The sequence below is a fragment of the Equus caballus genome, chromosome 1 (genome assembly GCF_041296265.1).
Source record: "Equus caballus isolate H_3958 breed thoroughbred chromosome 1, TB-T2T, whole genome shotgun sequence".
Lineage (NCBI taxonomy): Eukaryota > Metazoa > Chordata > Mammalia > Perissodactyla > Equidae > Equus > Equus caballus.
In genome coordinates this window covers 1,157,571-1,173,461 of record NC_091684.1, presented here as the reverse complement: position 1 = coordinate 1,173,461, position 15,891 = coordinate 1,157,571, and the positions used below count along the sequence as shown (strand labels likewise).

The following is a 15,891-nucleotide window of genomic DNA, read 5'->3' as shown; positions in this document are numbered from 1 at the left end:
GCGCAGGGCTGGGGCGTCTTTCCAGAACGGGCCCCGGGGAGGCTGGTGCCACTGCGGGGCAGTGCTCCGGAGAAAGGCGCAGGAGCCGCAGAGGCCGGAGCTCCACGCTGCAGGCAGTGGGGCTGCTGGCCTGGTGCCACCTTGAGGTCAGTGGCTCCTGTCCCTCCTGGTATCTCAGGCTGCAGTCTGCATCCTGTTCCAGGTGGGGGACCCTGGCTCCAGGGTGACTGTGTGCATGCTTGGAGGAAGGGCCTCTGGCCAGGTGGTCTGGGCTCCTCTCCTGCCCCACATGGCAGGCTGTCGCCCATGGTGCCGACACTCGCTCCGCCCCAGCACTCCAGCCCAGCAGCTTCTCATCCTTCCCAGCTCCTTTCAAATCACCCCTCCAAGGGGGCTTCCCTGTCCCTGCCCCAGAGTTCTTAAGGTGTGTCCACTGCTTTGTGTCCCTGGAGTGGTTCTGCTTGGGGCACCTGCTGGTCAGACGGCTGTGAGAGAAATTCAGAATTCAGCACGGTTTTATTTTAGTTTATGGTCCTAGGGCTACGAGAGTGCAGCTTCATCAGGTGCAAAGGGCTGTATTGTTGACATCCAAGGTGACATCTCTGTATCCAGAGACAAAGGCACTTGGGACCCAGGCTGCCCTCTGGGTGGGAGGGTGGCTCTGCCGGCAGGGGCTGGGGCCTCACTCGTGTTTGACTGGTCAGAAGGCTCAGGTGGCGTCACTCAGCTGGTCTTGCTGGTCTCATGTCGGAGGGACTTGTCCCTCATCCCCAGGAACGTTGAGCGCTGAGGATCAGGACGTCCAAGACCAGTGAGACCACAGTAATGATAGTTTTGTGCTAAGAATCCAAACATGCTTGAATTCTAGGAGCTTGTTTCAAGAATTCCATTAGAGTAGCACTCTCATAACCTGATGTGCAGTGGCGTAGCTGCTTAAACGCCTGTTTAAAGTTAAAATTGGACGTCTATCCAGAGAATGGGGGCAGTGAGAATTTCAGACTCATTGTAACAGTAGGTTTAATTTAGCAGAACTGCAGGGTATTTGGAACTGCAGGGTATTTGGAAAGGGTTTGTTTGTTACATTGAAACCTGGAGAACTTGAAAAAAGAAGAGGATGTCATGTTTATAAGATAAATTTAAAATATTTGAAAATTTTAACCAGGTCTGTAAAAAGTGACCAAACAGTGACGGGGGGCTGCTAAGTTTTGTTATACTTAGGATATGCTTAAGGAAGAAGTAGGTTTTTTTAATCTAATGAATGTTAATGTATCTGAATTCCTTAAAAAATCCCGGTGAACTCCGGGCCCCTGAGAACTCCCTGGACTGCGCAGGTCCCTGGTCGGCTCGTAGCCCCGCCTCCGAGTTGTGCCCCCGCCCACTAGGCTCCCAGCCCCACCCCCCACGGCGCCAGGCTCCGCCCCCAACCCGGGGCACCGCCCCCTAGGCTCCGCCCACCGCCCCAGGCAGCGTCGTGCTCACGCGCAGGCCGCGACCTGGAACGCCCGAGAGCCGGAACGGCTGGGCCGGGTCGCGGGCTGGGCGGAGAGGTCCGTCACGGGAGCGTTCCCCCGCGCTGCGCTGCGCTCGGGAAGCCGCGCCATGAGGCTGATCCCGCGCGCGCTGTGCGGCGCCGCCCGGGCCGCCTGGCGGGAGAGCTTCCCCCTGGGCGGCCACGCCGTGGCGCGCTGGTTCCCCGGTCACATGGCCAAGGGTGAGTCCGCGGGGCGCGGGCCGCTGGTCTCGGTCTGGGGCCGGTCCCGTCCGGGCCGCCCACCGCCGCCCCTTCCAGAAGCCGCCCGTCCCTGACTGTTCCTGCGGGGCTTCAGCCTCGGCCGAGGGCGCAGCTGCTGTCACCCCCTCATCCGCGCGGTGTCCCCCGCGCCAGCCTTGGGGCCCTTCCTGCTCGCTCGCCCGCGCGGGCCCGGGAGGGCGCGGGGACGACGGGCCGGGGCGGGGTCGCCGCGGGAAGGGCCGCTCTGCGCTCTTGGCTGCAGCGTCGCCGCCACACCGCTGGGAGCCCAGTGGGTCGTCCGTCGCGTTCCCTCCCTTGTAGCCGAGACCGCGATCCAAGCGGGTGTTACAGACTCCCGCGCAGGCGTCCGGCGGTGGAGACGGGAGCTGGCTGTCCCCGTGGCCTGTGCCGCCTCGGGTGGGCCTCCCGCGTCTCTGCACTGACCCGCCGGGGGGTACCAGCTCTCGTGGCTCAGAGCCCCTCGCTTAGGTGCTTTTTCAGGTTGTGCGTGGTGCTGTGTCATTTTTGACGGTTCAACCTAAATCCTTTACTTCTCTAAGGTCATCGACCCCGTCCCTTAGTTGTCCGTCTTCTGTTTTCCAGGGCTGAAGAAGATGCAGAGCAGCCTAAAGCTGGTCGACTGTATCATCGAGGTCCATGATGCCCGGATATCCTTTGGTGGTTGTGGTATGGGATTTATTGTAAGAAATATGTACTTGGGTTTTGCCCCTGTTCCTGCCACAGAGCTCCTGGAACCCTTGGAATTTCTCGAGATGGGAGTGAAAAAGGTGTCTTTTGTTATGTTAATGAGATGACTTTTTGGAAAGGCCCCAGGTCAGTAAGGGTAGGGGCTGCTTGCCACAGGAACAGACCCTGATATCCGGACCCTGATGTCCGAGGGTTGGAACTTTCAGTTTTACCCCCTGACCTCTGGGAGGGGATGGGGCTGGAGTCTGAATTGATAGCCAGTGGCCATGATTTAATCAATCATACCTGTGTAATGAAGCCTCCGTTAAAACCCAAAAGGATGGGGTTCGAAGAGCTTCCAAAGGGGTGAACAGGTGGAGATTCTGCACATGGAGATTGGGCTGCACCTGGAGAGGGCATGGAGGCTTGGAGCCCTTTCCCACATGCCTTGCCCTATATGCTCTTCCATTTGGCTATTTCTGAGTTATATCCTTTTATAATAAACTGGTAGTCTAGTAAGTAAAATGTTTCTCTGAGTTTTGTGTGCTGCTCTAGCAAATTAATTGAATTTGAGGAGAGGGTCATGGGGACCCCCAATTTATAGCTAGTTGGTCTGAACGCACAGGTGATCACCTGGACCTGGGATTGGTGTCTGAAGTGGGATGGGAGGTAGTCTTGGGGGACTGAGCCCTTCACCTGTGGGATTCAGCTCCATCTCCAGGTTGATAGTGTCAGAATTGAGTTGAATTATAGGTCGCCCAGCCTACTGGGATTAGGTGCAGAGTTGTAGTGGTGCAGGGGAAGCCTTTCTTTCTGAATCAGGCAGAGCTCAAGGAGCAGGAATCATTCCTGGCTTGTCACCTTGTTTCCATCCACCTCCTCCATCTGGTCCCAGCTCTGTTCCAGTCAGCCTCCACAGTGGCCAGCAGCCTCACCTGTCGTCGTTGGCATTTAAAGCAGTGGTTCTCAACCCTCATTACACGTTAGAATTCCCTCGGGAGGCTTTTAAAAATGCTGGTGCCTGGGCGCCTTTCCGGACCAGTTAATTGAAATTTCTGTATGGGGTCCAGGCCTGGTGTGTTTTGAAGCTCTGCATTGATATGTAGGTAGCCTCGTTCATCTGCCTGGCATGCCCAAGCCTTCAAACCCAGTCCAGCAGTAGGATTTTGTAGGTGGGATAGGAAACCTTGATTTAAGTGTTCCTGCCCACTGGGCTTTCCTCCCGTGCTGGAAGTATGATGCGATGACCGCGCTCGTTAGCAAGTGTGCTTTTCAGACCCTGTTTGTGTTGTATTGAGCTACGTTTAGATTCTCCGTATATGATGAAGGTGTTGGTTTGAAAGTTGTTATCATTTCTAGGATGGAGAATGAAAAGCCATTTTCATGATTTCAAAAGCTTGTTGGAACTTCTGCAATAAAGTATTGTTTCTTTTTTTCTTCTTTTTTTTTTTTGCTGAGGTAGATTAGCCCTGAGCTAACATCTGTGCCCATCTTCCTCTACTTTATATGTGGATTGCCGCCACAGCATGGCTTAAGAGTGGTATAGGTCTGTGCCTGGGATCTGAACTCATGAATCTGGGCTGCCAAAGCGGAGCACACACACTTAACCACGAAGCCATTGGGCTGGCTCCTCAAGTTTCTTTACTGTAGGCTGAATATATCAATTCACACAACATCTCATGCTGGTTGAAAGTTTACTGGCAATCACACGTCTGATTATTCAAGAGTAATAAAACCTGTAGTTATTATTCAGTGTATGTGATGAGAAGACCTCTCTTCTCTTGGTCTCTAGACTTCTTATCTAGGACGTGGCAGGACAGCGGCCTGTGAGGGAGTCTGGGGGCTTTTGTGTTCTGAATCAGCACAGGATCCGTTAACCTCCGAGGGAAGGGTCTGATTTATGGACAGTGCCTTTGTTGTGTGCCTGGACACAGGGCACGCTGGAGGCCTCGGGAATTTCACAGCTGGGGTGGGACAGGAGACGAAGCACCAGGAAGGCTGAGTGCTCAGAGGATAAAGATAAAGGCCTCCACTCCTGCCTGTGCTAGTGCCACAGGAGGTGGGACCCTACATTGAGCCCCGGGGCTTCCTGGCGGAGGGAAGAAGGGCCTGACATGGGAGTCAGGAGGCTGAACCCCCATGACGGTCTCCGTGCGGAGCCCTCGTCGCCTCTGTGGTCTCCAGTGGTGGCAGTGGTGGTTTGAGATATGTTGGTTAGGACTTCTTGAGGGATCAGGTCATTCATTTTGAACTCTGGTACCTTGGCAGCTAAACAAGGATTTAGTTATAAAACCTTCTGAGCTTTGTGTTTTTTTTTTGCCACCACCGTTCCTGTTTGAGAAGCCGTGTGAGAGCCGCAGCCCTGCCTGTCCACCTCTTGTCCACAGGAAGCAGCGCGTGGCCTGCAGGGGCACTGAGGCAGTGGGGAGAGGCGCAGGCCTTCCCCCGAGGGAGGGCAGCACTGGGGGGCGGTTTCACAGCATTGAGGCGGAGCTGGCAGCGGACACTTGCTTTGAGACTGGCTTCTTCCTCTGTGCGTCAGTTCCTTCTAGACCTTCTGGCTGAGGAGCTGCTCTGCATGAGGAGAAAGGCAAACTAAATTACCTGCTGGGAAAGCTCTGAAGGAATTTTTCCCTTAATTCCACCACATCCCACTTTCAGGCCGCAACCCTCTGTTTCAGGAAACCCTCGGGCTTAAGCCTCACTTGCTTGTCCTCAACAAAATGGACTTGGCAGATCTGAAAGAACGGCAGGTGAGGCCCCTCTGCAGACGCCTTCAGCACCAGGGTCGCTGGTGTCTAGAGCCTCACTGGTGCAAACACATGGTGTCAGCACGCCCAGGCAGGCTTGCCTAGCAGACCACATTGTGTTTGCAGAGGGCTGCAGCATGGCTTCTCACACTGGCGCTTCCCTCTAACCTTGAACGTGTGACCCAAATGATCCATATGCATACTCCCAAGGGAAGATGGCTGGGATGTGCCGCCAGAGCCAAGGGCCCCATGTGGTAGCCTCTGGCCCCATGTGGCTGCCAGCACTTGAAATGTGGCTACTGCTGCTGCAAAACTGCCTTTTGCTTTCATTAGTTTAATCTTCAGTGGCCGCATGAGGCTGCTGGCTACACACCTAGACAGCGCTGGCCTTGAGGTCTCCTGTGATGGCCTCATTTGTCCCCAGCTGTCCCTGCTGACCAGATCCACAGCCTCCCAGACCCCTGCCTGTCCTGCGGGCTGCCCTCTGCACACAAAGTGTGATCTGGAAGCTGGAAGACCGGGGGAGGCCCAGAGGAGCTAACGAGGTTCTCCAAAGCCAGGCAGGATTGGGGACACAAGTGACCAAGTACAGGCTGTCCCCTCGTGCCTGGAGGTGAAAGGACATGAGGATCCTGGAAGTGTTTCTCTCTGCTCTGCTTGTTCTGCTGTCACACCCTCGCAGAGAGGGCGTCAGAGTCTTGTGCTGCCGCCAGTTTTGCTCAGGTTGTCAGTGCTGAGGGCTTTTCCTTGTGTTGCCCCAGTGAGGGTGCATTTCAGGTTTCCCACTCAACTGTGGTATGTCTGAGTTACTTAAACCCCAACCACAAGCCTCCGCCACAGGTTCTAGGGAACAGCAGGCACTAAGGCTGGGAGACTTTGTTCACTGGGATCCCAGCAGAACGCCCCTCCCCCGCCACCCGCGCCGCCTCATTTGAGTCCCTCCTGCTGTGGGAATGAGGCAGTTCTGTCCTCGGAGAACAAGATGTTCCTGGTTTTCACTGCATTCACAGTCATAGTATTTATTATCACAAACTTTCAATTGATTTTATTAGTTGAGACTTGAGTTATCAGCAGCTGCTCTGCCCTTCAATGCAGATTTTTGTGGCATGGTGGGCACATCGAAGTGGCCTGACACAGGGACTCAGTGGTGTCCCCTGGTTGGGAGGCAGTCAGAGCTTCTCTGAGGTGCTGCTGCGGCCCAGGTTTTCAAGACTGGAGGAGATGGGAGGCCCTCGTGATGGTCCCCCCGCGTCTGCGTCTGCACAGTGGGGACCCATCCTGTGTGAGTTTGCACATTTCAAAGTGTGGCTTCAAACATGCCTTTGTTGTGGTCTGTATCCTAATCTGCATCATCAAAGAAAATAACCAGAATAGGTAACTGAAACAACTGAATCGATGCATGACTGTTCTGTTTGTTGAAGCATCGATCATATTTAGCTGATCGAATAATACAATACTGGTTTTGAAAAGTGTGATTCACATGCTTTCACTTAATGTGAAGACCACTAAATTCATATTAACCTTAGTTTACTTTTGGGCTTTTAAATTATTACAATTACTTTGTAATTGGATTGGGTTCAACCTTAGTTTAAAGTGGAGTTGATTTTGTGAGAACTAGTCAGGATACACAGGAGTGATGAGATTACTAAATGAAGACCAAATCCGTGTAATTTCTGTGCTGGAAGTGGCTTCAGAATAGCCTAGTTCAGCCTCATTTTTCATGACAGTCCTGGCATCCTGAGAGGGCATGCTGTGTCTCTGCTGAGCCCTCGCCCCTGGTGGCGCCGCACGAGGCCTAAGGACCAGCTTGACCACCCCTGCCCCAGGGCCCTTGCCTCCTGTCCTCGTGCAAGAGCCAGCTATCCTCTCGTGTGCCTGTGCTCAGTGCTCTGTGGCCTGTGCCTGCATCTGCCCCTCCTGCTGCCTGGCTCTTCCTGGTCCCCGGACGAGTGGCTCTGAGCCACGAGCACGCCTGGCAGAGCGGAGCCTTCAGCCTCAGATCTTTGGATTTTTGCAAATCACAACACACATGTTTTCATTTAGTATTTAAAATGAAAATATCTCTTTCAGAAAATTATACGACACTTAGAAGGAGAAGGCCTGAAAAATGTTATTTTTACCAACTGTGTGAAGGATGAGAATGTCAAGCAGGTGGGCCTCTCTATTTTGTACTATGATGCTTCTGTTTCAGTATGTTCAAGGGGTACTATAACTTACTCCGTGCTTTCACAAGGAGCAGAGTTTTGGAGACGACCCACGGATTTTAGGGGGTTTCTGGGGATACTCGTTTCCTGGTGCCGAGAGCACAGTGGGCACGGGGTCAGGCTGTAAAACATTCTGGGCTTAGGAGCAGGAAGAGACTTGGGAGAGTCTGGTGTCTTATTTTTCCCAGTCGTGTGGGGGAATTTCACTGGCTGACGTGCATCTTTGTTGGAAGGTGTTTGCTGTCACGGCTGTCGCCCTCATTTGTGTTAGAGGGTCGAGATGGGGCGCAGATGAACCCCACCATAGGGCAGTGTCAATCCGTGATGTGGACAGAATCCCGGTGCTGGAGACTGGCACGTGCCATCTCCAGAAACTGGGGAAGCAGCCAGGCTCCCCTGTGAAAGTGCCTGTGTGGCTCGTTTGTTGCAGATCGTCCCTATGGTCACGGAATTGATTGGGAGCAGCTACCGCTATCACCGAGGAGAGGTTGGTTGGTGGGCCCAGTGCTGGCCGAGGGACAGTCCCTCCTCCTGAGGAGCCCGAGGCTCACCCGCCAAGCAGCAACTGAGCCCCAGGACTACTGGGGCCTCAGCACAAACAGGGGCCTCTCACCTCTGCGCACCGTTGCAGGCACGGAGGAGGGGATGCTGCCTAGCCTGAGGAGCCACCTTGTCCTCCCATTACCCCAGTAGAAAGGGCCGGCAGCCCTGGCGAGGTGGGCATGGCCTCTGCAGTGAGCCCTGACTCACTTCCTTCCCCTAAGCTGGCCTGGGCTTGTGGGTCCGTTGTGTGGGCCCGGTGGGGGTCTCGGGGGTCTCCTGACTCCCTGCTCTCCCGCCTCTGCAGAGCCTGGAGTACTGCATCATGGTCATCGGGGTCCCCAACGTGGGCAAGTCCTCACTCATCAACTCCCTGCGGAGACAGCACCTCAGGAAAGGTACTGCGGGCACGTGCAGAGGCGGACGCTTCGTCTTCCCTGGCCAGCAGCCCCTCTTAGTGTCGTTCTGAGACGGAACTTCACAGCCCACAGCCCCACAGCTCCTTGGGGTGCCTCTTTCCACCAGAAGGACCCAATTAATGGCCTGACGCTGAGTTGAATGGCAAGACACAGTCATCCTGTTAGACATTTTATGCTTCGTTTGTTCTCTCTCTTAAAATATTGAAAGGTTAAGATATTTAATACGTGGGCGGCTTTACTAAACTTTGGTGATGTCGTCTTTGCGTTTGCTTAAGCCCCTTTTGTCATTGTGCCCAAGCTTTGGGCAGTGGATGGGGTCTGATGGGTCAGGCAGGAGGCCGTCGTGACTCAGGAGAGGGCGTGCTTGTCTTGGCAAGCGGGGGCACCGAAAGGCTTTCCACGCCCGCGTGGGGTCGCGCTGGGAGCCCCACCACCTGCCTCCTTGGTTCATGCTGTTCTCCGACTTGGAGTCTCAGGCACCCACGCCACTTGCTCACTGTGCATCCACTCTCTCCTCTTCAGTGTTTGAACATTTAACACCAAGGCTGTCGGCTTCATTCTCCACGTCAGCATGAGTCTCTAGTAACAAACCCATTTCCAGGGCGCAGGCTGCGGGCTGTGAACCACGTGGAACCAGCACGTTGCAGGCGGTGTTTCTGGTGCTCGTTGGAGAGTTGTTACAGTCATCTATTTTTTAAGTTTATTTTTCTTTAATTGTGGCTTTAAAGAGAATCACTGATGTTAAGTACATTCAGTGATGTGCAACCATCATGCATCTATTTCCAGACTTTTCCATCATCTCAAACTGAAACTCTGTAAACGTAACTGCCGACTCCCCCTGCCCCTGCGAGCCTCCAATCTGCCTTCTGTGTCTGGGTCTGTCACGATGTAGTGCTTCATGAGAGTGGAGTCACAGCGTTTGTCCTTGTGTGTAGGCTTATTCCCCTGAGCATCGTGTTCTCCAGGTTCAGCCGTGTCGTAGCCTGTGTCAGAATACCCTTCCTTTTTAAGGCTGAGTGACATTCCATTGTATGGATCGACCACATTTCTTGTCTGTTCTTCTGCCAGTGGACACATGCGCCCCTTTCCTCGAGCTGATTCTGCAGGGGGGAGAATCTGCTTGGGACGCACCCTGAGCAGGGTCCCAGAGCAGCCAGTGTTAGAGCACAGGCCAGCAGCTCCGTGGGGAGGTCAGCCCACAGACGGGCCTGTCACCGGCAGTGCTGGGGGGCAGATTCGCAGGGTGTGGGCTGGGCCTCGGGGCGCAGGGTCACGTCTGGGAGGGAGGAAGGCGACTATGCTGGAAGGAGCAACTCTGGTCTGGCCTTCACGGCCCCCAGCAGGTCTTGGGCCCCTTTCCACACACTAGGAGGTACGTTCTGGTGCCTGGCGTGGAGAGTCCCTGCCGTGAGCTGGTTTGGGGCTGAACACTGAATGCAGGCTCACTGGGGCCTTCGCGGGTTTCCCTGTGTTTCATTGCTAATTCTGTGGCTTGTGTGCCGGCCTTGTGTGTTTAATGCACATCCGACAGCCCCCTTCTGTCCTGCAGGAAAAGCTACCAGGGTGGGCGGCGAGCCTGGGATCACCAGGGCTGTGATGTCCAGAATTCAGGTAGGAGTCCTCAGCTCCTGGGCCCAGAGCTGCACTCACGGACACTGCACTTCCTGATGGCTCGTGAGGTGCCCGCCTCTGTCCGTGCTGTCCCTTCCCTTGCTCTGCGTTCTCACTGAGCGCTCACCACAGGCCAGGCACTGCACCAGCTCTGACACCAAACCTATGGGAGGGCACACTTATGCCTCTTTAACAGATGAGGAAACTGAGGCACAGAGGAGTTACATCACTCACCTGAAGTTGCACAGTGGTCAGGGCAGAGCCGAGCTGAGCCTGTTCTCTCAGCCACAGTCCAGCGTCTGCACACATTCCCTTTTCTCCCTGGGAGAAGATGGGGGCTGTGGGCGCCTGTTGCTTTTATTTATTCTCCCAATTAAATGGGGATCAAATGCTATGGGAAGCTAAGAGCTTGGTAAAAACAGTGACACCCCTTGAGGCAGGTTCCTGGGGCCTCCTTGGAGCCCCAGGAACCCAATATGAGGCTTGAGGGGCTACCCAGCAGAAGGCGCAGTGGGAGGGGCTGCTTTTGGCTTCCTGGGAGCCCAGCCCGACACCCTCTGTGTCCACAGGTGTGTGAGCGGCCGCTGATGTTCCTGCTGGACACCCCTGGGGTGCTGGCGCCCCGGATCGAAAGCGTGGAGACAGGCCTAAAGCTGGCCCTGTGTGGTGAGCGGGCTGCACCCTTAGGGCCTACACCGGGCAGGTGGAGACAGGCCTAGAGCTGGCCCTGTGTGGTGAGCAGGCTGCACTGGGTGGGCTGTGCCTGCCTTTGCCTGGCTGCTGCAGACACTCCCATGGCTGTTGGGAGAGGCTGTCTCAAGCAGCGTCGTACAGTCCTGTCTGACGGCTGACATGTGCCAGGCGTGCTCTGACCCCCCCAACCCTCACAGGTGTTCTTGGAGAGAGTGCCTCTCTTCTCCCAGTTTGCAGAGAGGGCAGAGAGGTCAGGTCAGACAGCCATGGCATGGCTGTCCCTTAGCAGCACCTCTGGCTAAGACCAGGAGGGGCACGCTTGAGGGCACATGCGGGCTGTCTGGGGGTGCTCACCCTGCCTGTCTGTCTGCAGGAACTGTGTTGGACCACCTGGTCGGGGAGGAGACCCTGGCTGACTACCTCCTCTACACCCTCAACCGGCATGAGCTCTTTGGGTGAGTGAGGATGTGGGGCGGGTGGCCCTTCCTCTCTCTCGTCCAGCCTGATGTCGTTAAGAGAAAGCGGCATCGTTGGTATTGAGACCAACAACAGTCTGCACCTCCTGGCTCCTTTACACAGGGAAGGATTCACCCTGAGCTAACATCTGTTGCCAATCTTCCTCTTCCTTTTTTTTCCTCCCCAAAGCCCCAGTGCATGGTTGTATATCCTAGTTGTAAGTCCTTCTAGTCAACTAACAGACGGGTGATGTGGTTCTGTGACCGGGAAATGAACCCGGGCTGCTGAAGCAGTGAAAGCCCAGAACTTTAACCACCAGGCCATCAGGGCTAGCTCTGTACCTTCTTTACAGTGTACAGTCAGAAACATTTCAACACATGGATACATCTGTGACACTGTTAGGCAGTCAAGAAAACCCCTACATTCCTGGTGCTGCTTTGTAACCCCTCTTTGTACCCTTCCTGCCCCTGCCCTGCACCCCGTAGCCACCTGCTCTGTTGTTCTTTGCAGCTTCTGTGCTGGAGTCGTGCAGTGTGTGCTCCATCATTTGGCTTTGTTCCCTCTGCTTGATTGTCTTCAGACTCTTCTGAGTTGTAAGGTGTGTCACCTTGTCATTCCTGTCACTGGCAAGCAGTATTTTGCATACAGATACATGTGGTTTGTTTGTTCTCACCACTGAGTGTGATGTGGGCTGGGGGTGTTGCATCGATGTCCTTTGTCACTTTGAGGACATCAGTCTGGCTAGAAGTTTATCAGTTTTATTGATTTTCCCCTAAGAACCAGCTTTCGGTCACTTCATCATGGCTTTTCATTGACTTTATCATCTTCCTGTTTCTTATTTCACTGTTTACTGTTCAGTCTTTATTATTTCCCTGTTTCTACTTTGCTCACTTTCTCTCTGTTTTTACTATCATTTATTGAGAGAAAGGTATTGAAATCTCCAACTCTAACTGTGGATTTGTCTATTCTTCCTTGCAGTTCTGTCAGTTTTTGCTTCATGTATTTTGAAGCTTTGTTGGGTGTAGAACATTGGGGAGATTGTGTCCTCTTGATGATCTGGTGCCTTTGTCGTATGCAGTGACCTTCATCCTTAGAACACTCTGCTTGGATGTACACCTTGTGTGGTATTTGTATAGCCAGCCTCCTGCTGCTTGGTGTTAATATGGCATATTGTCTTTTATTCTTTTACTTTACTTTTTATTTCTATCCTTCTACTTTGTTTGTGTGGGTATATTTAAAATGTGCTTCTCATAGGCTGCATATAGTTGGGTCTTATTTCTTATCTAATCTGACAGTTTCTGTCTTTCATTTTAGGTATTTAGATCATTTACATTTAGTGTGATTATTGATGTTAGCTTTACATTCGTCACCCTGCTGTTTGTCCTGTCTATGTTGTTTTTCCTCCCTCTCTGTCTCTCTCTGTCTCTCTGGCTGTCTCTCTCTCTTTGGCCTTTTTTAGATTAGTTGGATACTTTTTATGATTCCACTTTCTCCCCTTTGTTAGCTTGTCATCTCTGACTTTGGGAGGAGGTTGCCCTAGGGTTTATAGAGCTCTTTCCAGGATATTATAACACATTGCGTGTAGCGTAAGCTGCTTACAGTAGTATATTTCCATTTTTCTCATCCTGACCCTTGGGCTGTTGTCCTGTCTTACTTTTATGTAGTTTATAAACCCCAGATACGCTCTTCCTGTTTTCTTTGTGTAGATCCCAGTTTGCATCTGATGATGTCTTCCTTTGTCTGAGTACTTGCTTTAACATTCGTTGTCATGCTGGTGACGAAGTCTGGGATTTGCGTGTCTGGAGATGTCTTGATCTCGCCTTCGTTCTTGGAAGATACCTGCCGTGTGTGTGTGCTCCTGGACTGGCAGTCTTGGTCAGCGCTGGATCATCCTCTTCTGCAGTGTCTCGTCTACTGTTCACCCTTCCAGAGTGTGTTTCATGGTGTCCCCTTTGGAGGTTCTGTTTGGGTCATTTTTTTTATATCTTCTGTATCTCTACTTAACTTTGTAACCACATGGAATATTTAATGTCTTTGTCTTGTGATCTAACATCTGGGGCAGTTTCCATTGATTGATTTTCCCTCATGACAAGTCTGTTTTCCTACTGTGCAGGCCTGATAATTTTTGCTTGGATGCTAGGCATTTGGAATTTTGCCTTTTTTGGTAATGGGTAATTTTATATTCCTGTAAAAATCCCTGAGTGATGTTCTGGGACAGCTTTTTGGAAACGGATTGGCCCTTTCAGGCCTGTGGGTCTGGAGCAGTTCCCACGGAGGCCCCCATCCCGTCCCCAGTGCCCTGTGGGTCATGAGGTTCCATCTGTTCCCGGCTCTGAGCAGTGCTTGCCACTCCCCCCTGTCCTCCTGGGGGGTTCTTTTGGTTCTGTCCTTGGGGAGTTTCCTCTGTCATTATCCCTCCTCTGCTGAATATCTGAGGGCGGCTCACTGCAGATTTCCAGAATTCTCTTTTTGGACAGCCTGTCCCCTCTGGTTCTCCCACATGACCTGTAGCCGCCTTGGTCTCCCAGAGCCACTTCTCCAGCCACAGTCATCCGGCTCGGCAGGCTCCCTCCTGGCCTCGTGGCCTGAAGCTCTCAGGGTACCGAGTGGGCCACTCCTAGGTCCCTTGTTCATGTTCTTCGTGCCTGATGGATGATGCCTTGAAAACGTTTGTTTTGTGTATTTTTGGTTGTTTCAGATGGGGTTAAATCCAGTCCCTGTTATCTGTTTTGCATGGAAGTGGAATTTCAAAGGTCGCTTTTTGGCTTCATTTTCGTGGGGGTCAGTTTGGATCTCCACGGTTCCGCAGTGTTTCTGCAGGGTGCAGTGGCCACGAGCTGGCAGGTACAGCTCTTGGGGCATGTGCTAGCAAGTCCTCCTCAGGCCTGTCGCCTCCTGGGACAGCTTCTCGCGATTGCCAGGACACAGGGACCTGTGGGGCTGCTGTTCTGGGAAGTCTGATTTAGGACCTGCATTCCTCAGGATTCAGATGTCCCCTGAGAGGGGGCTTGACGCTCACGCGGGGCCTGGGCCTGTGTCTGAGGGGTGTGTAGCGTGAGGCCAGTCCGAGCCCCTGGCCTCCGTGTGGGGCCATGAGCAGACCCTGCCACTCTGTCTACCGGTCAGGAGGCTCCAAGTGGAGATGTAAGCGACTTGCTGTGTCCCCTGGCAGGCGCGTTGGTCCAGGTGTCCCCGGCTCCCGAGGTTCAGGGAGGGGCTTGTCTGTAGATGACGTTTGTCTTCTTCAGCCACTCGGCCTCAGACGTGCCTGTGCCGGTGCTGGCCTTTCCCATCAGGCCCAGACCTGCATCCTGTGAGGCCGGGGTCCCTGAGAGTCGCTGGGCAGTTCTCAGCAGCGGTGGGGGTGGAGTTAAACCCTGCCGCCACGGGCTACAGAAAATGCTAGTCCGACAGAACTGCCCGTTCTCCAGCCAGCTGGACAGAGTGCGGTGATCCTGGCTGTCCTGACCTGCGTCCTCAGCAGCAAACTGAGCGTGTCTGCTGTGCTGACTGTGGGCCCCGCTGCTGCTCAGGGACGGGTGGATGATGCTTGTGGACAGCCAAGGGCTCTGGTGGGGCGCTGCCCTCAGGGCAGCTGGCCATGGCCACGCAGGACAGACGTCAGCAACTCTGCAGTGGGGCCCCCTGCCCCACGCCCACGCTGTGGTCACTCACACCCACATGCAGAGGGGTCATTTGTGGAGCCGGGCCTGACCTCGCAGGGGCCTGGCCCTGGCCCACGCTGGCTGACCGGCGGTCTGTGTGCAGGTACGTGCAGCACTACGGCCTGGGCGAGGCCTGTGATGACATCGTGAGTGTGCTGAAGCGCGTGGCCGTGAAGCTGGGGAAGACGCAGAAGGTGAAGGTGCTGACAGGCACAGGTGAGACGCGGGCCGGCTGGCGGGTTAGGACACCGTGGGGACATGCGGCAGCCCTGGGAGCAAAGGTCCTGGAGAGGAAGGGGCTCTGTGTGCAGCTGCAGGTGCCGCTCCAGTGCCCGAGCTCCACAGACACCTGCCCAAGGGTCCTTGGGGGGGGGGGGAGGGGTGTGTGCAAACCCTGGGCCTGCCCTGTGTGGAGGCCCCTCCCTCACCAGATCCTCCCCTCACCAGGTGACGTGAATGTCATCCAGCCAAACTACCCCGCGGCAGCCCGTGACTTCCTCCGCACCTTCCGCAGTGGGCTGCTTGGCCCGGTGATGCTGGACCGGGACACTCTGCAGAGCCACCCCTCGGCAGGGGCCCAGGGCCACCGCCCTGCTGAGACGGACCCCTGAACTGGCCCAGCCAGCGAGGGCCTCACTCCTGCCCAGTCCTCGGCACCAGAGATGTGTGGTGTCCAGACCTTCGTGGCCAGAGGTCTGAACTCAGGACTCCCTTTCCAGAAGCTCCGCGCTGGTCACTGTACACCCAGGTCTCCGCTCCAGGAAGGAGCCAGCTCTCCTGTTGCGCCATGGCTGGGCTAGCTCCTGGGTACGGGGGACTGTGCCTGGGTGTGGACGTCAGGGTGGCTGACGTCCCTGAGTGGTCCCACAGCCTGGCCTGGCAGGGAGGCTGTCTCATGCTCAGTGTCCCTTAAGGAGAACTGATGTCGTCTCAGAAAGAGTTGAAGCTATAATCTGTAATTTTTAAAATTTAAATTAAAAGACCTGTCTGTGCTGTTGGCCCATTCATTGCACCAGGAGCACCTGGGACTGTCTTAAGGCCCCTTCCCAAGGGAGAACAGGGTGTGGACTGGTTAGTAAGTAGGGCTCGTGTCCAGTTCCCCATACAGTGTCCTGGGTCCTGCAAGAAGGAACA

At 54.4% G+C, this 15,891-nt stretch overlaps 1 protein-coding gene across 6 annotated transcripts; it reads left to right on the top strand.

Annotated features, from left to right (window-relative positions):
• The first annotated feature begins 1,433 nt into the window (after window positions 1–1,433).
• On the top strand, window positions 1,434–15,750 carry MTG1 (mitochondrial ribosome associated GTPase 1). Of its 6 annotated transcripts, none has more exons than XM_023636335.2 (11): window positions 1,434–1,711; window positions 2,336–2,400; window positions 5,068–5,172; window positions 7,240–7,320; window positions 7,804–7,860; window positions 8,221–8,311; window positions 9,882–9,943; window positions 10,513–10,609; window positions 11,010–11,091; window positions 14,861–14,973; window positions 15,205–15,750. In XM_023636335.2, exons 1-11 carry the CDS (start codon window positions 1,600–1,602, stop codon window positions 15,366–15,368), a joined length of 1,029 nt encoding a protein of 342 aa, XP_023492103.1. In that variant the 5' UTR covers window positions 1,434–1,599; the 3' UTR covers window positions 15,369–15,750. The 6 variants fall into 6 exon arrangements, with proteins under 6 accessions (XP_023492103.1, XP_070131332.1, XP_070131329.1 ...); XM_070275247.1 differs by having other exon boundaries at window positions 1,460–1,711; window positions 2,336–2,402; window positions 5,070–5,172; window positions 9,864–9,943; XM_070275238.1 differs by lacking the exon at window positions 1,434–1,711 and adding an exon at window positions 1,722–2,221.
• Window positions 15,751–15,891: the final 141 nt, after the last annotated feature.

Excerpts from the sequence above, each read along its gene's own strand:
- MTG1 (XM_070275247.1), top strand. The coding sequence starts at position 1,600 with ATGAGGCTGATCCCGCGCGCGCTGTGCGGCGCCGCCCGGGCCGCCTGG. Across the intron at positions 2,403-5,069 it reads GAGGTCCATGATGCCCGGAT|CCCACTTTCAGGCCGCAACC; the intron begins ATCCTTTGGTGG and ends ATTCCACCACAT. Across the intron at positions 11,092-14,860 it reads AACCGGCATGAGCTCTTTGG|GTACGTGCAGCACTACGGCC; the intron begins GTGAGTGAGGAT and ends GTCTGTGTGCAG.